Below are 22,200 nucleotides of genomic sequence, written 5' to 3'. Positions count from 1 at the left end.
CACCCGTCCCACGCATCGCCAGTGCCAAGATGAGCTCAATAGTGCATCTGGCCACCCAGGAGAGTTTAACCTCATCTGCGTTTCTGAGTTATATGCGATCGTTCCCTGCTTGTTTTAGCACGACGCTGTCGTTTGTCACTCGGAGAGGCTGATCTTGCAGGTGACATCAACTTTGAGCTTGGGGCCAGCTACCGTTTTAAACCCCCCCCCCCAAATAACTTGACATGAGAACTCTCTTGACATGAGAGCCAGTTTGGTGCAGTGGTTAAGAGTGCAGACTCTAATCTGTGAGAACCAGGTTTGATTCCCCAATCCTCTATAGGCAGCTTCTGGGTGACCTTGGGTCAGTCACAAGTTCTTTCAGAGCTGTTGTCTCGATAGTTCTGGAGAGAGCTCTCTCAGCCCCACCTACCTCACAGGGTGTCTGTTGTGGGGAGGGGAAGGGAAAGGAGATTGTAAGGCGCTCTGAGACTCCTTCGGGTTGTGAAGGGCAAGGTATAAACCCAATCCTCTTCTTCTTCTTCGTCTTCTCTTGCTGCCCCTGTAGAGTTGCCACCCTCCAGGTGGGGCCTGGCAATCTCTTGGAATTACTACCGAGCTCCAGATGACAGGGGTCCATTTTTTTAGAGAGAACGGCTCCTTTGGAGGGTAGACTCCATGGTATTATGCTTTGCTGAGGTCTCTCCCCACCCCAAACCCTGTCCTTCCCCCAAATCTCTAGGAATTTCCCAGCATAGGACTGGCAACGCCACGCTCCTGATCTTGTTCCAGAAGGCAGAGTCCCAAAGAAAAGGAAGGACATTTCCATTTCTTTAAAATATAATTAACCATCACAGATACATTGGCCAAAAATGAGTGTAAACTAGAAGCAGTTACCTAATGCCAGAGGAAATGTAAGTTTTTTAACGGACAGGTTTGTCAAATCGGGGTTGGGAGATTCCTGGAGATTTGGGGGGGGGGGGCCTGGGGAGGGCGGGGCTTGGGGAAAGGGGGGGACCTCAGCAGAGTATCCTCAGCAGAGTATAATGCCAGAGACTCCGCCCTCCAAAGCAACCATTTCCTCCAGGGGAACTGGTCTCCTGGAGATCCAATTGTAGTTCTAGGAGAGCCAGTTTGGTGTAGTAGTTAAGTGCGCAAACTCCAATCTGGGAGAACCGGGTTTGATTCCCCACTCTTCCACTTGCACCTGCTGGATGACCTTGGGCAAGCCATAGTTCTGACAAGAGCTGTTCTTGAAACAAGAGCTGTTTCTGTCAAGAGCTCTCTCAGCCCCACCTACCTCACAGGGTGTCTGTTGTGGGAAGGGAAAGGGAAAGGAGTTTGTAAAACGCTCTGAGACTCTGAGTGAAGAACGGGGGTATTAATCCAATCTCCTCCTCCTCCTCCTCCTCCTCCTCCTCCTCCTCTTCTTCTCCTCCTCCTTCATCTCCAGACAATAACCTGGAGATTAGCAATCCTTCTAATGGAGGATATTGAACCAAATGTTCCAAATTTCATGGGGAATGCTTCCTCCTGCCCCTTCAATTTGTTTGAGGATGCTGCTCTCTTACCAAAGAGCCCCATTTACGACTTGTCAAAACATTGTCACAAATCAAGTTCCTCGAACAGAGCAAGACCGACAACTCTGTCTTTCAGTTTTACAAACAAGCTCCTTTGGTCAAATCATCCAGGGCCAAATCAGGAGTCAAGAACATCACTGGGCCGCTGCTGTTGCCCTGAACCCAGACCCCCATTCAACCAATAGGACTTCAGAAGAGGTTGGGCCTCCCTCCTTCCCTCTCTCCCTCCATCACCTGCGGCAGCAGGGCCACCATGGCTGTCTCTTCTGCGCATCCCAAAGGCAGAGGCCAACTTGCCTTTTAACCGTAAAGCCAAAGAAAGGGAGGTTAGGTGGATGGGTGGCGAGAGAGAATGAAAGGGGGGAGGTTGTGAGGGCTGCCAGGGGGAGGGAATACTGTGGGAAGGGGGGGACCCAGGGCTGGGGGGGGGACTGAAATGCACTCTGGGATTCACTCTGATGGGTCTCTCTCTCGGTTTAGGTAATGGAACGCAGGAAGCCGCCTTATACCGAATCAGCTCATCAGTCCGCCAAAGTCCGTATTGTCGAAGACTGGCGGCAGCTCTCCACCGTCTCAGCGAAAGGTCTTTTCACATCACCTACAGAAGGTAACAGCGTTCCGTGCGCCTTGGTGTTTAGTCATGCCGGCCACATGACCACGGAAACGTCTTCGGACAACGCTGGCTCTTCGGCTTGGAAACGGAGATGAGCACCGCAACCCTAGAGTCGGATTCGACTGGCTTTCGAGCAAGGGAACCTTTACCTTTACCTTTTACTGCCAGATCTTTCAACGGGAGATGATGGGGATTGAACCTGGGGACTTCTTAGGGTTGCCAGGTCTAGGTTGGGATCCACTTTGGGGGTGGATCCAGGAGAGGGCGGGGTTTGGGGACGGGAGGGGCCTCAGCAGGGTACAATGCCACAGAGCTCACCCTTCAAAGCAGCCATTTTCTCCAGGGGAACTGATCTCTGTCAGCTGGAGATCAGTTGTAAAAGCGGGAGATCCCCAGGCCCCACCTGGAGGCTGGCAACCCTAGGACTTCTGCATGCCAAGCAGGTGCTCTTCCGCTCAGCCACGGCCCCTCCCCCCACAATCTTGAGCTCCCAAGGGCCTGCTCCAGTCCATTCAGCAGGCGTGAATTGCTTATTAGGCCCAGGATGCTTTCGCCTCGATGCTTTACAGGCAGCACGGAGGGTGCCTTGCAGGAGGGGATGGCCGTCCCTGAGGATTTCATCTCAATTAGGTACGCGTGGGGAGGGCAGAGGAATTACAAAGCCTTTCCCGTTGAAACTGGTAGAACAAGGCAGGGGTCATCTCCTGCGGGAGCACACAGGAGCGGAGCTCCGGCAGTAATGAGCCCAGGGGGCGGGCACATGCAACAAGCCCCGGCCCCTGCTCCCACCAGCCCTCAGTCGGCCACGCAGAGCAAGAAGCAGCCAGGTAAGTTGCAGAGGCCCCCCCCGCCTTCAGGTATAAGCTCTCCCTCCTCTGTGAGTTCAGATTTCCCCATAGCTAGCAATCCAAAACAGTCCAGTAGAGCCTGAGCCTGTGCATGACTTCTAGTGATGTCAGGGTGTGTGGCATATTTATTTATTTATTTATTTATTTATTCAACTTTTATCTCGCCCTTCCACCGAAGCGGCTCAGGGCGGCTCACAACATTAATAAAACCAACACAGATACATTGAAATGGAAGGTAACAGTTCATTGACATATAGTGAGGGGTATATATAGAAATGGGGCCGCGGTGGCTCAGAGGTTAAGACGCTGAAGCTGCAGACCAGAAAGTCTGCAGTTCGGCAGTTCGAGACCCGAGTGCCGCGTGACGGAGTGAGCTCCCGCCTCTGGCCCCAGCTCCTGCCAACCTAGCAGTTCGAAAGCAAGAAATTGCAAGTAGATAAATAGGTACCACTTCGGTGGGAAGGTAACAGTGTTCCGTGGGCCTCGGCATCTAGTCATGCCGGCTACATGACCACGGAAACGTCTTCGGACAGAGCTGGCTCTTCGGCTTGGAAACGGAGATGAGTACCACCCCCTAGAGTCGGATTCGACTGGCTTTCGAGCAAGGGAAACCTTTACCTTTACCTTTACCTTTATATATAGAAATAAAGAAGATGAACCTGTATAACAACGGTAATAAAGAGAAATGATCAAAACCATCCCCCAGACAGAAAAAATGGTATGTCTGTAACCATCCCCATTTGCAGACGAGTGTGTGGGGCCGAGGTCTGAACCTCGGGCCAGCAAGGGAGTTTACAGCTAAGGTAAGTTCATCCTTGTAGCCACTGGGTAGTAGGTACTCAAGTGTTCCTTTCTACTAGACCTACTGACTCTTGAGTATACAGCAGTTGGCAAGAGTTAGTAATTACTGCACATTTAGAGAGACTATATAAATATGCACATACTATTGCTTACCCGCGCACACAAATGTCTACCTTATGAATAAACGGAGACCATTACACTGCACAAAACTAAGCAGTAATATTCGTGTAGTAATAGCATATCCTTTAACCCGGAAAAAAGGGCTTTCCTTATTGTGTAGTCCCCCCAACGGCCACTGGGTGGCGAAAAAACAAGAGCAAAGCAAAAGCTAAAACCCTCATTCCAAGGAAGGCTTTGCGAGGCAGCAGCATGACTGCTGCCCTCTGGTGGTCTCACTAAGAAGGACAAGTGGTAAGAAAATAATGGTTTGCTACCCAACTGATTTGCCTGCCCCAAATTGTTTGTTCTCACTTTTTCCAAAGGCAGCATCTTTAACTTCTCATTTGGAAGTTTTTAATGGATTCCAATGTACAGTTTTTAAACAGCATTTTGAAACAGGAAATGGTTGTACCGCTCCATCTGCTATGGAGCTGCAGTTTCTGACATGCTTCACATCTAGAGTTGCTTCCAATGCTCCCTCTAAGCTGTGGAGTGTTGTGAACAAAAATTCTACTTTGTGAGCGACTGGCATTAAAGTTGTGAGCGGGCCATTTGGCTACTGCATAAATTAGTTTGCTCTGGAGCCCTCCTTCCTGAGCGAAGACAAAAAAAATGCGTGAGCCGGAGGCTAGAAAAAGGTGAGCTAGCTCACAGTAACTCAGCTTAGAGGGAACACTGGACTTGCTAGCCTCCAGGTGGGGCCTGGAGATCCCCTGGAATTAGCAACGGATCACCAGACAACAGAGTTCAGTTCCACTGGAGGAAAAGGCTCTTTTGCAGGGGTCATTTCCTGCGGGTGCGCACAGGAGCGGAGCTCCGGCAGTAAGGAGCCCAGGGGGCGGGCACATGCAACAAGCCCCACCCCCTGCTCCCAACCCCCCCATAGCTAGCAATCCAAAACAGTCCAGTGGCACCTTTAAGACCAAGTTTTATTCAGGTCCAAGCTCTCCCTCCTCTGTGAGGACAGAGCTGCACGTTCCCCCCCCCCATAGCTAGCAATCCAAAACAGTCCAGTGGCACCTTTAAGACCAAGTTTTATTCAGGTCCAAGCTCTCCCTCCTCTGTGAGGACAGAGCTGCACGTTCCCCCCCCCCATAGCTAGCAATCCAAAACAGTCCAGTGGAGCCTGAGCGGTGGGTGTTGCCTTCTGACACACTTCCAGTGATGTCAGGGGGTGTGGCCTATGCAAACGAGTTATGCTAATGAGTTATGCTAATGAGCTCCTGCGCCTCTTTTTCTACGAAATGACCCCTGCTCTTTTGGAAGGTGGACTCCATGGCATTATGAGGTTTTTGATGCTCAGGATGAAAGAACATCACTTGTAAATCTCTCTTTAAGCCTCATTAAGCCTCTCTTAAAGAAACAGAAGACTTTCTTTTGTTTTGCTCTCTTCTGTGCATTGGGCGATCCTATTCTGCACACTAGGAAAAACACACCCAAAGATTTTTTGGGGGTATTTTTTCTAAATGATCGAGCACTTTTTATAAAATGTCTGACCACGGCAGCCACATTTTCCAAAAAGGGACGACGTAAAAGCACTGCAGAGGAATGGTGGGGCACCCCGACGTGACAGCATGTGGCCCGTTCTCTGGAAACTTGTAGACAAGGGAAACGGTCTCATGTTTGTCTTCACGTATTTTTCACTCAGTGCACAATCGCAGCATGAAGTCTCGAGCGGTTTCCTGTTCTGCAAGTGGCTGAGAAAACACAATGGTGAACACATGTATAACCCAAGTCTTAGTATTTGGTGCTCTTTTTACATCAGTGTCTACCTGAAGCTTCTGTTCTCCTCAGGCTGGTTTCCCAGTTGATTGTCCTTTGATTGTTATCGCAGACCCCTGTCTCTTTCTCTACAACCTGGCAGAATTTTCCCGCCAAAAATATTTTAGTTCTCCACAGTAACTGAATCGCTCTCCAGTAACATGTATTTCTTCTTTGTTTGATAAGCAGGGCTTATCAGGAACGCACAGGAACGGAGTTCCGGCTGGCTTCAGAGCTGGCCACGGCCACTACAGCCAAAACCTCTGCGTGTGCGTGGCTACAGAGGGAAGGCCTGGACAGCAACACCTCCCCCCCCCCGCGACTCTGAGGCGGGCAGGCTTGGGGGGGCCCTGGAAGGATCGGGCACCTTCCCTCCCCTCCAAAGGCTGGCTTGCCAGGGCTCTCCGCGGCCACAGGGCATCCAGGCAAGCCAAGGGAGGGCATGGAGGTGTGGCCTAATATGCGAATGAGCTGTGATGTTGGGGGTGTGGCCTAATATGCTAATTAGTTTCTGCTGCTGGGTGTGGCCTGTTATGCTAATGAGTTCCTGCTGGGATTTTTCTACCAAAAAAGCCCTGTTGATAAGCTTAAATTAACCCACCCTGTCACAGATATTTGTTCGGGCTTTAGACCCACTACAGGAACATGAGGGAAATATAGGCACTGTCCTGTTTTATAAACCCTTGTGAAATGGCACTTGAGGCAGATTAACTTCCAAAAACAGAATAAAGATTTTGTTAAACAGGCAGGGAACATATGAATAAGAGGATTCAAGGTGTAGGGGTTGCTGAGATAAAACGTTCTCATATATACAGAATTGAGGTTTTTAAACATGCAAGAGAGTGTTGTTGAAGCTTAATTTCTGAGCTTCAAATCCTTTTCAGTGAGAGGTTTTTGCTTATTATTTTTTCCAGCAGTTTACACAGAAGCTTGAATACAGTTTCTTAGAGAATAGCTTTGTCTTCGTGCTTCTAGGTTTCTCCCTTCAGAGATCTTGGTTTTCCTTTTGATAATACAGCTTTTCACTAACTCCTGAGGTATCTAAGCTTCTCCCCTTTATCACAGACCAGGGTTCTCTTCCCAACCCCTTTCACTGGCAGGAAGTTATTCTCCTTGTCCCAAAGAAGCAATAACTCCTTTTACTATATGGCTTGTCTGGGAGTTCTCTCTAACTACCTACAGGCTGTTCTGTAGCTTTGCTGACTGAGAATCTAAGTTCTTCCTCAGAGCAGTTCTGATATATTTAAGACAATACAGTCCCTCTTCTTCTCTCTCTGGGAGTACTTTTCTTACTATTGCCTGACAGAAATCACTTACTCCTAAAGTCTCCTCCCTCAGAAGCCGAACCCTTTGGCTACTGATCCAGACATTAAATTTCAGACCAAGACCGAACGGTGAAAGGCCTCTTTTCCTTCCAGATCAGCTGTTTTATTTCCTTTCTAAGCTGATGCTGGCCAATCAGAGAGTAAGTAGAGCAACCAATCACATAAGCTCTTCTCTCCAGGGAAGATTAACTCTTGAACTCCCTGACTCTCTGACACAAGCAGCATTTTAAAAAGCCTGCTTTTCTTTGCAATCCATCACAACTGTCTAGAATCAAATGACTATGTTTAAATGGAAGGGTCCCTAGTACCGGATAGCTCAGGTTAGCCTTATCTCATCGGATCTCAGAAGCTGAGCAGGGTTTGCCCTGGTTGGTATTTGGATGAGAGACCACCAAGGAAGTCCAGGGTTGTGATGCAGAGTCAGGCCAGGGCAAACCACCCCTGAATGTCTCTCACCATGGAAACCCCCTGAGCTTATTGCCATACGTCAGCCATTCTTATACTCCCCCCACACGTGAACTTGAAGACATTTTTGAAAATCCTTCTACCTTAAACCACACAGAGTAAGAAAAGCAGGCAGTTCCTAAGTAGTAAATAGGGCATGGCCAATTTCCCTCTTGACTGGGCAGAAACACGGGCCATTCCTCTCCCCACACCTCACTTCAACGATAGGTCCTGGATTTGTCCCAACGACACCACTCCCTATGGACCTAAAGCCAAAGGCTGCACGACGCACTTGAAACGATGTGGCTCAGGTTGCCGATTCTCGCTTTGGAGACTCCTGAAGATTTGGGGTGGAGCCTGGGGAGGGGAAGAGCCTCAGCAAGGATGTGAGGTAGGGTTGCTAGACCACAGTGCCAAATGCCCAGGAGGAACTGGGGGCAGGGCCTGGCGTTAGGGTTGCCAAACCCCCCGGTTTGCCAGGGGTCCCCCGTTTTGGGAGGGGGTTCTACCCGCCACCGGCCAAATGGCCGGCGGGGGAAGCCCCGCCCCCAAAACCAAAAGCCATCCATCTCTCTCCCTTTAAGTGTGTGGAACCCGTGTTTCCTCCCAAGCGCAAGCTTGCAGGGAAATTCCAGCGTCGTGCTCTTAAAGGGGAAATGCCGGCTCCTTTAAGTGCAGGGAACTGCCGTTTCTGGAGATCTGGCACACGGGCGGGGGGGGGGGGGGGGGGGGGCCGAGCGGTGGACATCCCCAGCGTGACGTCATCATGTCGGGGATGCCCCGCCCCCTCCAGGAACGCCCCCAATGTCCCCCGCTGGGGGTGGAAGATGGACTTGGCAACCCTACCTGGCGTACCAGCATCACACTAGTGTGCTTACATCACGTCTGGTAAAAAAAAAAAATGAAGTCACATCGGGGACACTCTAGCATTTCACAAAAACTCTATGGTTTTACATCAACATGCACTTGTTCTCCCCCATTTCCTCCTGCCAGTGCTCAGGGGTGCTGGCGGGCAACAAGAGGGAATGGCGGAAGGCCACCTATAGTAGGAGACCTGGAATCCCTAATGTGATACCATAGAGTCCACCCCCTGGAGCTGCCATTCCCCCCAGAGGAACTTCTCTGAAGTCTGGAAATCAGTTGTAATTCTGGGAGAACGGCAGGCCCCGCCCTGAGGCTGGCAACCCTAGCTACAGGGAGCATCGCTTCAGTGCTGTGGAGAAGGGTCCCAGCCACAAGGGAAGCAAGGTTGTTGTGAAAAGCAGGTTTCAGATCGAATCCCAAGTAGGGTTGCCAGACAACGGTGGAGGCTGGGCCCCCCACCACCAGGCCCCACCGCCAATCAGCCGGCCAGCAGGGGAACTTACTCTGAAAAAGAGGGAGTCCCAACCAATGTTTCATCGACATGCCCATGTCATTTCCAACATGACCCAGAAGTGACGTCATCGCGTCAGAGACATTGGGGTGATGCTCTCGTACTTGACTAAAAACTCTATGGTAGAAGCCAAATTTACCATACAGTACTTGCCCCAATTGAGATTGGTGGGGAAAAGATCAACAACCTCAGATATGCAGACGATACCAGTCTAATGGCAGAAAGTGAAGAGGACCTTAAGAGCCTCTTGCTCAGGGTAAAAGAGGAGAGCGCAAAGGTGGGCTTGAAGCTCAACATCAAAAAAACTAAGATCATGGCATCCGGCCCCATCACTCCTTGGCAAATAGAAGGGGAAGTCGTAGAAGTAGTAACAGACTTCACGTTCCTGAGATCCCAGATCACCGCAGACTGTGACAGCAGCCATGAAATTAAAAGACGCCTGCTCCTTGGGAGGAAAACGATGGCGAACCTAAACAGCATGATAAAAAGCAGAGACATCACCCTGCCAACAAAAGTCCACATGGTCAAAGCAATGGTATTCCCAGTAGTCATGTATGGCTGCGAGAGTTGGACTATAAGGAAGGCCGAGCGCTGAAGAATAGATTCTTTTGAACTATGGTGCTAGAGAAGACTCTTGAGAGTCCCTTGGACTGCAAGAAGATCAAATCAGTCAATCCTAAAAGAAATCAACCCTGACTGTTCCCTGGAAGGCCAGATAATGAAACTGAAGCTCAAATACTTTGGCTACCCAATGAGAAGGGAGCGCTCACTGGAGAAGACCCTGATGCTGGGAAAGATTGAAGGTCAAAGAAGACGGGGACGGCAAAGGATGAGATGGTTAGACAGTGTCATCGATGCAACGAACATGAAGTTGAGCCAACTTCAGAGGACGGCGGAAGACGGAAGGCCTGGCGGGATCTGGTCCATGGGGTTGTAAAGAGTCGGACTCGACTGTGCGACTGAACAACAACAACTTGCCCCAATACCAGAGTGTTGCCCGACATCATGATGTCACTCCCGGGTCACATTGGAAGTGACGTAGACACATCACTGAAACATCGGCTAGGCCTCTCTCCTGCACCTGGTAAGTTCCCCATACCCCACCAGTTACCTGGCAACCCTAACCCTGATCTACCTCAGGAGAGAGGCCTAACAGTAGCCCACTGGCCCTGTGTCGGCACAACCAGCCCACGAGCTCAAAGCCTGCCCTCCGATGAACGCGACTTCTCCGAAAAACCATCTTGCTCATAAACAATGCCAGAGACAGGGAGTGGAATAACCCACTTGGGATAAATAAGCGCTGCGAAATGTTCTACTTAATATATACTATGGACGGGAGAAAGGGTTTAATGTTTCTCTGAGGTTTTTGCCTCTCCCCCCCTCCCCCCGAATATCTGACTCATTGTCTTCACAGTTTATGATCCAGAGACTCTGGAAAGAAACAAAGATCTTTACAGTGAACAGAGGAATAATGCAAACCCTCAAGGCCAGATTGTTGAGGTAGAGGAAAAAATAAAAACAAATGCACTAATTAACATCTGGTGTGTATTCTTCCCTCCCCTCAGACATAAATGCAGTATTTGTGTTACAGCCTTGGCAATAATGGCTGTGAACTATACTATTAAGTCTGTTTTAAGGATTCTTGTGGCGGGATGACGTCTCAAGGAACACAAATGGGGGGGGGAGGAATAATAGATTCAGAAACAATGGTGAAAAGCCCATTACAAACACAGAAAGCGGTGATCACAGAAGATAGAGCGTTTTTTTCACTCTCTCAGAGTTTTATTCACATATTATAATTGCTCTGAATCGGAGCGCTGTTGCTTTCAATCAAAGGGAAGGCGCCGAAAGTATTTTTTATCAAGCGTAAGCAGACACTGGTGGGTTTTAAAAATAAATAAATAAAGATCTAAATCTGTTAATTCCGCAGAATTTTTCTTACTATTCTCTCCTTTTCAGATAAATATTTTAACGTGCTAATTTAATAGAGCCGTCAGTATTTTACAGTGCAGTCCTATGAGGATTCCTACCGAAGTCTACTGCGCGCGGCTGGCTTCGAAAGCGTTCTTTAAAATGCATGGTTAGTGAGGCACAATCCGGGAAAAGATTATAGGGTTGCCAACTTCCAGGTGGGGCCTGGAGATCTCCCAGAATTATGCTCTGATCTCCAGATGACAGCGATCAGTTCCCCGGGAGAAAATGGCCACTTTGGAGGGGGGAAACTCTGGCACTATGGCCTGCTCAGACCCCACCCCCTGTTCTTCCCAGTTTCCACCCCCAAATATTCAAGTATTTCCCAACTCGGACTTGGCAACCCTAGACGACCAGTGGCCAGAAGGGACCCAGGCCACCCTATCATTTGACGGAGGGAGCTTTGAACCTTGAAAGCTCATACCCCCAACCAGGGGTCATTTCCTGCAGGAGCGCACAGGAGCAGAGCTCCGGCAGTAAAGAGCCCAGGGGGCGGGCACATGCAACAAGCCCTGCCCACTGCTACCAGCAGCCCCGGGCCACGAGGAGCACAAGGATCTGCATGTGTCCCCCCCCATAGCTAGCAATCCAAAAGAGTCCAGTGGAGCCTGAGCAGTGGGTGTTGCCTTCTGACACACTTCTGGTGATGCCAGGGGGTGTGGCATATGCAAATAAATTATGCTAATGAGTTATGCTAATGAGCTCCTGCACCTCTTTTTCTATGAAATGACCCCTACCCCCAACATCTTGTCGGTCTCTAAGGTGCTGCCAGATTCGAATCTAGCTGCACTCAAAGAGGTATTCTGGCTGAAGTGAGAAATCCACAGTGGAGGGGGGGGACCCTGAAATCCAATTCCGCAGGGCATGTAAGGCAGGGATGCTCCACATGCATTTGGTCGAGGACAGTGACGGAACAACACATAGTCTGGCACCCTCCATTCTCCGCAACCAATCCCCCTGGGAGGCCTGCGGAAGCTGAAATTTTTCTGCCATCTTGGAATGGATTGGTCTATTTGTTGATATATGTGTTATGTATTTTATTGCTGGTTTTAATTTAAGTTTAATTCTTTTCACTGTGTTTACCTTTGTCGTAAGCGGCCCTGAGCCCTGCTGGCAGGGAAGGGCGGCCTAAAAATCTAAATAAATAAATAACTGTATCGACTCACTCTGTGTCATCCGCCTTGAGTCCAAGGGAGAAAGTCGGATTATAAAGGACGTAATTAAATAAAAACGAATGAATAAAAACAAGGGGCAACCGGCGGCCGAAGAAGGTGTGTGAGTCAGTCAGTCGTGGTAACGATTCAGAACTGCGTAACGCTGCTTAGAGAAACATCTGTGTTCGGAAGGGGGAACAGCACACACACATTTAACAAGACCCCCCCTAAACAGAGTTCCATCCTTCCGAGGGCCAAAGTTACACATTGCTGTTTTTTAAGAGCTGGGTCTGGGTTCCCTGGACCCAACCCATGTTCTCCGCAGCCGCACAGCAGCTGTAGGGAACACCTTTTTCAATAATAAAGGGGAGCCCAAACAGGCTCTGATCAGCAGCCTGGAGGGAGGGAGCGCTCCCACCTTCCCCCCTCCCCAGTTGTGCTGGGGGAAGTTATTTCCCTGATTTTGCTGCTCCACGTGCACAGATACTCCAGTGTGAAGCAGCTTGAAGTCAGGGAAATAACTCCCCCACTGACGGTTACCAACCTTCAGGTGGTATAATCCAGAAAGATCCATGGGAACAAGGTATAATTTTTTAAAAATACAAAAACTATGAAGAAGAAGAAGAAGAAGAGATTGGATTTATACCCTGCCCTTCACTACCCAAAGGTGTCTCAGAACGGCTTACAAACTCCTTTCCCTTCTCCTCCTCACAACAGACACCGTGTGAGGCAGGTGGGGCTGAGAGAGCTCTTGACAGATACTGCCCTTTTTCAAGAACAGCTCTTATCAGACCAATGGCTTGCCCAAGGTCATCCAGCCAGGTGCAAGTGGAGGAGCGGGGAATCAAACCCAGTTCTCCCAGTTTAGAGTCCGCGCACTTAACCACTACACCAAACTGGCTCTCGACATGAAACTATACCAAACTGGCTCTCCACACCAAACTGGCTCTCCAAAAGAAGAGGAGGAGGAGGAGGAGGAGATTGGATTTATACCACTCCCTTCACTCAGAGTCTCAGAACTCCTTTCCTTTCCCCTCCCCACAACAGACGCCCTATGTGGTAGGTGGGGCTGAGAGAGCTCTTTCAAGGACTGCTCTTTCAAGCACAGCTCTGACAGAACTATGGCTTGCCCAAGGGCATCCAGCAGCTGCAAGTGGAGGAGTGGGGAATCAGACCTGGTTCTCCCAGATTAGACCCCGCACACTTAACCACTACACCAAACGATTACTACTTCGATACTTCAGTATTTCCTTATTATAGTGCATATATCTCAACAACAGTACCGGTACCTATCTTAGTCACAATAAATAATTCATCATCATTTTCAGTAGACTGTTGTTAACTATCCGTATGATGCATGAAAGTGCCTGTAAACGTTCTTTTCCACATTAAAGTGCTTGTGCCGTAGTAAACAGTCTTATGTCCTTTGTTCTTTCAAATCCAGTAATTGCGGATGATTTGTGGACATTCTAATGCAGCCTCTGATGGACCTGTCAATCTTTAATTCTGTTTCTTCTCAGCTTTCTCAAAGAGGCAACAGAACAAAATCCATAGATCTGATTATCTATAACACATAACGTAACAACGTATAACCACAATTGCATTAAGCACAACAATAATGAATAAATAATATTTATCCATTTATCATTCAAAGACAGACAAGAATTTAACAAGCAAAATAAGAAAATACTGAAGTGTCAAAGTTGTCATGGTTCTAATTTCACAGTTTTTGTATTTTTTTGATTACATCTCCAGGTGATGGCTGCCAATCTGGGATTACAGGTGATCTCCAGGAGAGAGAAATTAGTTCATCTGGAGAAAATGGCTGCTGGTATTTTCATCTGGAGGAAAATACCCCATTGACATCCCTCCCATCCCCAAAACCTGACCTCCCCAGGTATTTTCCAACCCAGAGCTGGACACCACACCCCCAGGGCAGTTGTCATGCAGGAAGGCAGCTTGGGAACCTGGACGCAGCTCTTTAGAACCAGTAATGTTTAGTTTGGACTTAAATCCATTGTAGTCAACCGGCACAGAAGGGTAGAACTCCATTCAGGATTGCCTTGTAAGTCTACGAAATGGATTTGCATGTGATGTGAAACCATGAGCCAGATCTGCACAGCAAAAGCTGCATTTCCACTTCTGTGTCTTTCAGTGGCATCCTACGGAATATAATAGAAGGGCGAAACTCCACTTAGGGGACGCCACTGCCCAGACCCTGAACGTGAGATGTAGGGTTGCCAGCTCTGGGTTGGGAAATACCTGGAGATTTTGGGAGGTGGAGCCTGTGGATGGCAGGGTTTGGGTAGGGGAGGGACCTCAGGAGGGTACAATGCCATAGAGTCCAGTCCACCATCCAAAGCAGCCATTTTCTCCAGGGGAACTGATCTTGGTTGCCTGGAGAGCAGTTGTAATAGTGGGAGAGCGCCACCTAGCACCTAGAAGTTGGCAACTCTACTTCAATAGCATGTTTCAGACCAGATCTCCAGGTGCCACCCGGAAATTGACAACCCTCATGAGACCCCCAACATACAGAAAAGTGGAAGTATCCTCAGAACTAAAAGCAAAGAAATAAAGACAGACTTTCAGCTTCTGACTACTGCTACGTCGACATCTTGACAGAGGGTGGCATCTAATCAATGGCGCTGATGGATCCCGAGAAGACAAGGGTCAGTAGAAAAGACAATCATGCTAGGAAATGTCGAAGGCTGTAGGAAAAGAGGAAGGCCCAACATGAGATGGATGGACTCAATCAAGGAAGCCACAGCCCTCGGTTTGCAAGAACTGTGCATTAATTCATAGGTTGGCCACAAGTCAGAGGCAACTCGACGGCACTTCAAATACATCAGAAACTGTGACCAGTGTTCCCTCTGAGTTAGTGTGAGCTTGCTCACAGTTTTTTAGCCCCCGGCTCACAAACCTTTGTCTCAGCTTGGGAAGGAGGGCTCCAGAGCAGACTCATTTATGCAGTAGCCAAATCGCTCTCTCTCAACTTGAATGCCCGTAGCTCACAAAGTAGAATTTTTGCTCACAAGACTCCACAGCTTAGAGGGAGCATTGGTGACAACAGTTTTCCAACAAAAGGGGGGGGGATTCAGTTATGCATTGCTTACTAAATGTGAACAGGGAACCGGAGCTCAGTCACCTTTGTCCAAAACACAATAAAGTTTTAATTAAAAAAACAACAACACAAAGAAAGGGAATGGAGAATAACCGTCTTCCAGCCTCTCCTTGCTGCATTGAGAAAGCCCAACCCCCCCCCCAATCTACTTTAAGCATTTGTGTTTTTTTGAGAAATTTCAAGGTCTAGCAAGTCTTTCTAACGAACCTACCCCAGAGGGGTGTGTGAAACGTAGTGATGTGCTACAAAGATACATAAGAAGACGGCCCACTTGTGATCTGACTGCCTTTGCTGTTGAATCGAGCTCGACAAAGCGTTATTTGTGCTGAAGTGCTCGATGCGACAGGGTTAATATTTGTGGCCACTTGACATCTTCCTTCGCTAACTTGATCCCACAAACCCACTTTTGACTCCCACTGCAAACATCTATACACAGTGTTCCAAGGAGAACAGACAAAAGAAAGCCTCTATTCTGGTGGTCTACCATACCACGATATTTCCAAAATGAGTTTGCCCTTCGTGAAAATAGCGTATTACTCGGGTCGGGGAGAGAAAGCTCTTGAAAAAGTAAACGGGTGTTTTAAGGACACAAAATCTGCCTATGTGCTACAAAGATACTTAAGAAGACGGTCCACTTGTGATCAGGCCGCCTTTGCTGTTGAGATCATTTAATTCATTATTTTTTATATTATATCTTAGCCGTAATAATAAATTGATCCAATAAATTGGATCTAATAATAAAAGGCCATTATAGTATCTTCCTGTTTCAGTCCAGAAGATACAATCAGAGCCAATGTACATTATTACTAGACATAAAAGATTTTTTTTAAAATTGGCCATTGGAACATTCGTTTCTAATTTTTGTTAGTCTTACAATAATCTTACTATCCAGTCTACTTTAGCCTCACAGTAAAGGCCATAAGAAAGGATTGGTAGTGAAAGGCACGATCAAGCTAGTGAAGTAGTGAAAGGCCGATTCAAGCTAGACTCTGCAGAGCCATCTGGTGGTGTCCAAAGGTCATTCTCTGTTTTAAAGATGCCTGCTGGATGCCGGATTTGAGTTCAGTAGCACCATAGAGAGACTTGTTCTACATTGAACAAACCGGTTAGTCTCTGCCAAAGGGTAAGTGGACATAAATCCGATATTCATTTATTTATCTATCAAATTTATATCCTGCTCCCTCTCCCCCAAACGGGACTTGAGGCAGCTAAAAGCATTTAAAATACCCCAATGAAAACAATACAAAGATACAATAAATTATCTTTAAAATATAAAACAGTTAAAAATCTATCCCCATCAAAATCTATCCACTGTCAAGGAGGGTAGGATGCATGGATGGGGCAGACACAGGTGAAACATACCAGCTGCCTGCTGGATCACAATCACCCAAAGGTGAAAAAGAGAAGAAGAGAAGAGATTGGATTTATACCCTGCCCTTCACTACCCAAAGGAGTCTCAGAGCGGTTTACAATCCCTTTTCCTTCCCCTCCCCACAACAGACACCCTGTGAGGTAGGTGGGGCTGAGAGAGCTCTCCTGAGAACTGGTCTTGACAGAACAGCTCTGAGAGAGCCATGATTGACCCAAGGTCAGACCAGCAGCTGTGTGTGGAGGAGTAGGGAATCAAACCCGGTCTTCCCAGATCAGAGTCTACGCTCCTAACTGCTACACCAAATTGGCAGCCTTGCATGCCCAGCGGAACCTAAGGAGGTCCCACAAGTAATGCACCTTTTGGGGCAGCTGGTTCCACAGGATGGGGGCCACTACTGAGAAGGCCTCCAACCTTGTTGACCCAAGGCAGGCAGTTCACAGGGGTCTTCAAGAAATTCCGAGATGAAAATATGCAACACTCAAAAAACAAAACAAAAAAACAGTGGGCGAACATTTTAATCTTCCAGGTCATTCCACTGCTGATCTAAAAGTGTCCATTCTCTAACAAAGAAATTTCAAGGGGAAATTACAATGGGAGTTTGCTGAACTTGAGTTCATTCACAACAATGGAACCCTCAGGGTTGAATCAGGACCTAGGATTCTTATCTCACTACAGATGCTAATTTTCTGCCACTAAGCATTTCCCCTCTGCTCTAATCAAGCTGATCACAACAATATGCACTGTACATTTGCATTCTTGGTGTAGTGGTTAAGTGTACAGACTCTAATCTGGGAGAAACAGGTTTGATTCTCCACTCCTCCATTCACAGCTGCTGGTGTGACCTTGGGTCAATCACAAGTTCTTTCAGCGCTGTTCTCTCAATAGCAGTCCTCAAAAGAGCTCTCTCAGCCCCATCTACAAGCACAGGGAAATGCTGATCACCACTTTAGGGTCAGGAAGCAATTTTTCGCCAGGCCAGTTTGGCCAGGGATCCTGGAAGTTTTTATGTCATCTTCTGGCTGGGCGTGGAACAGCAGTCACTGGGGTGTGTAGGGGGGAGGTAGTTGTGAATTTCCTGCACTGTGCAGGGAGTTGGACTAGATGACTGTGGAGATCCCTTCCCTCTATGATTCTCATTAACCTCGTTTTCAAAGGGCACACAATCATAGATAAAGTAGCTTCTCTATTACACTATGCCACGCATCCCCATGTCTCTCTTGTCTCCCTATGGACCACCAGGCAGCCATCCCACATGCATCAGCAAAGGTGATGGGATAGACTCAGCCATTCAATAGCCTCACGCCTCTCCCCAGTTAATGTCGGTGAGATGAATACAGAACTGCTGCCATGAACCCACCCAACCACCTCTGAACATCCCTTGCCTTAAAACCCCCTCACCCTGGATTAGGAAATGGATGTGGACAAAGAGGGCATTCTGGTTTCTGCTCTGGGGCTCAGCAGACTTTTCTCCTCTTTCTTAAGTTGAAGGGGTGTCCATTGTTGCTTTCTCACATCACATGTCTTATCCTCATGACTGAAATGGCAGGTGGGACTGACAGGCAACTCTCTAGCACTTTGTGATGTCACTCCCTAAGCTCCGCCCCTTCTGATGATGTCACATCCTGCACCAAACCCCACCCCTTCCTGTGATGTCACTTTCAGGCCACTCCCCCCCCAACCCACCTCTTCCTCTGAAGTCACCTTGCAGCTCTCAAGCATCTGATATTTACTCTATGTGGTTCTTACATGAAGCAAGTTTGGCCACCCCTGACCTTGGGGAAGGATTGACAGGGACGTGTCATGGTTAGCAGCTATCAGGCACAAGCAGTCAACCAAATGAGTACAAAGGAGGTATGGATGGGTGCAGTGACAGAGACTGGGCAAAATGAAAGCAACCTGACGTAGAAATGGGTCCAAAAGTTAACTAAATAAGGATATTGGTTCATCTGCCAGTCATTGGTTTCAGTGTTTCTCTCCAGTCCTGTATTTTGAGATGTCGTACAGCCCTTATGTTCCACGTATGTTACTGGGATGGAGGGAAGGGAATCATGGAGCTACCACTTTTGATGTGAAAGGCAGCCGGAGGTCAGCCACACAAGCATTTGTGCAGTCGCCTTTATTGAGCAATTTAAAATGGACAAGTTTGGCTTAGCTGAGACAGCCTTCGGAGGCAGAATGACACAGAGTGCCGTCAATGTATATCCACACCCAAAGCAGCCATAAACAGGTACAGCTGCCATCTTTCTCCCAGGTGTACTTTTAAAACACTGGCTGAGAGTTTTTATCTAGGGCAAGGTTAAGAAGCTGATGATGCCTTCAGCCCATTTGATTGCCTCATGCTGAGGCACAGGTAGACCAAGGCAGAGAAAAGGTTGAGAGGGCTTTGAGCTGGAAAATACTTTGGGCTTTTGGTGGTGGAGCCAAGGAAGAGAGGGGTTTGGGGAAGGGCAGAACCTCAGTGGGGTATAATGGCCTACAGTTGACCTTCCAAAACAGCCATTTTCTCCAGGGGAACTGATCAGTTTTAATTTTAGGGTTGCCGGTTCCAGGCTGGAAAATACCTGGAGATTTTGAGGGTGGAGACTGAGGAGGGTGGGGTTTGTGGACGGAGAGACTTTGATGGGGTAGAATGCTATAGAGTCCACCTTCCAAAGCAGCCATTTCCTCCAGGTGAATTGGTCTCTGTCACCTGGAGATCAGTTGTAACAGCAGAAGATCTCCAGTCACCACCTGGAGGCCAGTAACCCTAAAACCTGACCATCCAACACACACACACCCCTTGTGAGATGAGAGGGAATAAAGTCAGCTACTGAGTATTAAGCTTTACAGAAACACTTTACAAACAAAACAGAAATCTCTGTTAGTTGCAGCCAACGTACAAATGCTTCTAATGGCCCCTGGCAGCACAGTCCCTTCCCAATGATCCACCTAGTCTAATATCCTGTCTCACACAGTGGCCAACCAGTTCCTCTGCAGGGCCAACAACATGGCATAGAGGCTGAGGCCTTCCCCTGTGTTGCCTCCTGGCTCTGGGATTCAAAGGCTTAGTGCTTCTGAATGTGGAGTTCCCCTCAGTCACCACAGCTAGTAGCCATTAATAGACTTCTCCTCCATGAATCTATCTAATTTTCTTTGCAAGTTGTTTATTCCTGTAGCCATCACTGCATCCTCTTGGCAGCAAATTCCACATTTTAATTGTTCTCTGTGTAAAGTTGATTCAGGTGGGTAGCTGTGTTGGTCTGAAGCAGCAGAACAAAGTTTGAGTCCAGTGGCACCATTAAAAATAACAACGTTTAATACTGGGTATAATCTTTCATGTACGAGCACTTCTTCAGAGACACTGAAACAGACCTCTTCTAGTCTTACATATAGGACATATATGTACAGGACATATACGTAAGGTTTGAATAGGTCTGTTTCAATGTATCTGAAGAAGTGTGCATGCATACAAAAGCTTATTCCCAGAATTAAACTTCATTGGTCTTAAAGGTGCCACTGGACTCAAACTTTCTACTGTGTAAAGTAGTGTTTCCTTTTGTCCATCCTGAACCTACTGCCCATCAGCTTTACTGAATGCCCTCGAGTTCTAGTATTTTGGGAGAGGGAGAAAAATTTCTAGATTTTAAATGATTTTTTACTTAGTTTCATTCTTGTCAAGAGGTCAACATAACATATTGTCCTGTTTAACTTAAAATTAAGTGTGTTTGTTTTTTAAGTCCCCTCAATCTTTTTTTTTTTTTTTGCATTAAGGTAACTTTATTTTTTAAAAGTGCACTTGAGCTGTTTCCCTTCCTAAGCACGCAACACCAACAATGCAGGTCATCTCAATTGCCATCAAAATTAAAAACAAACAAGTTTTCCCCCCTCATGCTGTTAAATCCATAGATTTAACCATTTAACATTAACAATTTAACATAAATTTAACACAAACTGGTGCAACTTTGGTCAAGCAGATCCAACACACACTGATGTCCAGGCTGGAATATTGGCAACTAATACATAACTGGTGGTCAGTAAGTGGATTTAAAATAGCTTCCCTTTCTTCTTGTTCTTTTACAAAGTTCTGGAAGAATTCTATCGTTGCTGGGCTTCCCAGTGTGCTTTCTCCTCCTCAAACTGGCGGCGTTTTTCATCCAGTTCTTTGTGTTGGGCCTCCAGGTTCTTTTTAATTTGCTCATGCCGCCGCTGGAGCTCCACTTCAGAGTCCTTCAGTCTGTGTTCTTTTTCTTTGAACTTCACTTCAAAGACCTGCTCCTTGTCCATCTCCATTTTCTTCATCTTTGCCGCCTGCTCTTTCCGTTCTTCCATTTGTGCCAGAGGGCTCATGCCTTCACCTGTGTCAAATTTTGTCAACTGCCCTTTGTTTTTCTTATTGTCCACTCCACTGTATGCAACAGCCGCCAATTTCCTGCTCCTGTAGTTCTCATAGTGGACATTGTTAGTGATATCCTTCAAGTCTTGCATGTGAGTTCTTATCAACATGTTCCTGAGAACCGTGAAGTCACAGTGCTCATCGTTTTCAACTTCTGCAGTTCCCCAAGGATACCGCCTTCCCCGAAGTCTCTTACCGTTGACTTCAATGATAGTATTGCTACCGACTACCGCAAGAGGTAACCGGTCCTTTATCTTTTTAACCAGCTTATTTTCTTCTTCATCATCCGTTTCCGGGGATTCATATATTTTAATCCTGTGCTCTTGAATTTCTTTCATGACCTGTCTTTTAAACTGTTGGCATTCTTCGGGAGTCAGTGTGTCCGCTTTGGCAATAAGTGGGATGATATTCACTTTTTCATGTAGGTGCTTCATAAACTCAACATCCAAGGGTTTCAGTCCATGTCCTAAAGGAGTGATGAAGTATAAGCAACAGTGCACCCTGTTGTCCGGCATCTGACGCCTGTTCACACGGGATTCTGCCAGGAGACAGTCTTCAAACCGACTGTCAACGTAGTCAAGGACAGGCTGCCAGCAATTGCTATTATCCAGGGCATCCCCAAATCCTGGCGTGTCGACTATTGTCAGGAGCAGCTGAACCCCCCCTTCTCTAATGAGAACCGTTGACTGTTCAACCTGAACAGTCTTCTTAATTCTGTGCGAAGGCCCTGGATACTCTGGCGAATAGACGTCCGTCAGGAACAAGGAGTTGACCAGCGTGGACTTCCCCAGTCCAGCCTCCCCCACTACCATGAGGGTGAATTCAAACCCTCTCTTCACAGCCTTCCTGTAAATTTGATTGGGGAGATTGGCAAAGCCCGCGTAACTTTCCGGAGTCTGAGCCAGGCTGCCGCCGGCGACGGCCATGGCTGCTATTGAGAGCAACTATTTTTTCAAAAGGCGCCAAAACGCTTCCGCGGCGGGAGCCGTTCGATCCGTTACGCGGCCCCGGCAACGCGCATGCGCCCGTCGCCGCCAGCGCCCCCCCCCCCCCCGGCGGCCCCCCCCCCCCCCCCCCCCAGTGGCTCCTCGTTCTCCCAGGAGGAAAGACCCCTGCGGGACCGTTCCCGGTAGTCATTCGGGCATCCCGCTTCCGAAAGACCCTGCCAGCCCGGGCGGCCCCCTCCCCCCCACTCTCGAGGGAACGCATCGGCTGCAGCAGCCAGCTGGCGGCGGGCAACCTGACGCAGGGGACAAAATCCACCCTTGGTAGGACAGTCCGCGAGCCAAAAGGGGGGTAGGCAGCCGAGCAGCCCAGATCGCTCA

At 48.1% G+C, this 22,200-nt stretch overlaps 1 protein-coding gene across 1 annotated transcript; it reads right to left on the bottom strand.

The window, feature by feature from the left end:
- Nucleotides 1-20,577: 20,577 nt before the first annotated feature.
- LOC107113375 (septin-7-like) lies at nt 20,578-21,687 on the bottom strand. Its single transcript, XM_015414700.1, has one exon. It carries the CDS (start codon nt 21,685-21,687, stop codon nt 20,578-20,580), a length of 1,110 nt encoding a protein of 369 aa, XP_015270186.1.
- Nucleotides 21,688-22,200: the final 513 nt, after the last annotated feature.

Source organism: Gekko japonicus, unplaced genomic scaffold, assembly GCF_001447785.1.
Source record: "Gekko japonicus isolate JY-2015 unplaced genomic scaffold, Gekko_japonicus_V1.1 scaffold1210, whole genome shotgun sequence".
NCBI classification, from domain to species: Eukaryota; Metazoa; Chordata; class Lepidosauria; order Squamata; family Gekkonidae; genus Gekko; species Gekko japonicus.
The sequence above is the reverse complement of the archived record's forward strand: the minus strand, read 5'-3'. Positions and strand labels throughout refer to the sequence as shown.

What these genes read in the sequence shown, in the direction of transcription:
- LOC107113375 (XM_015414700.1), bottom strand. Translation starts at nt 21,687, where the DNA reads ATGGTAGTGGGGGAGGCTGGACTGGGGAAGTCCACGCTGGTCAACTCC.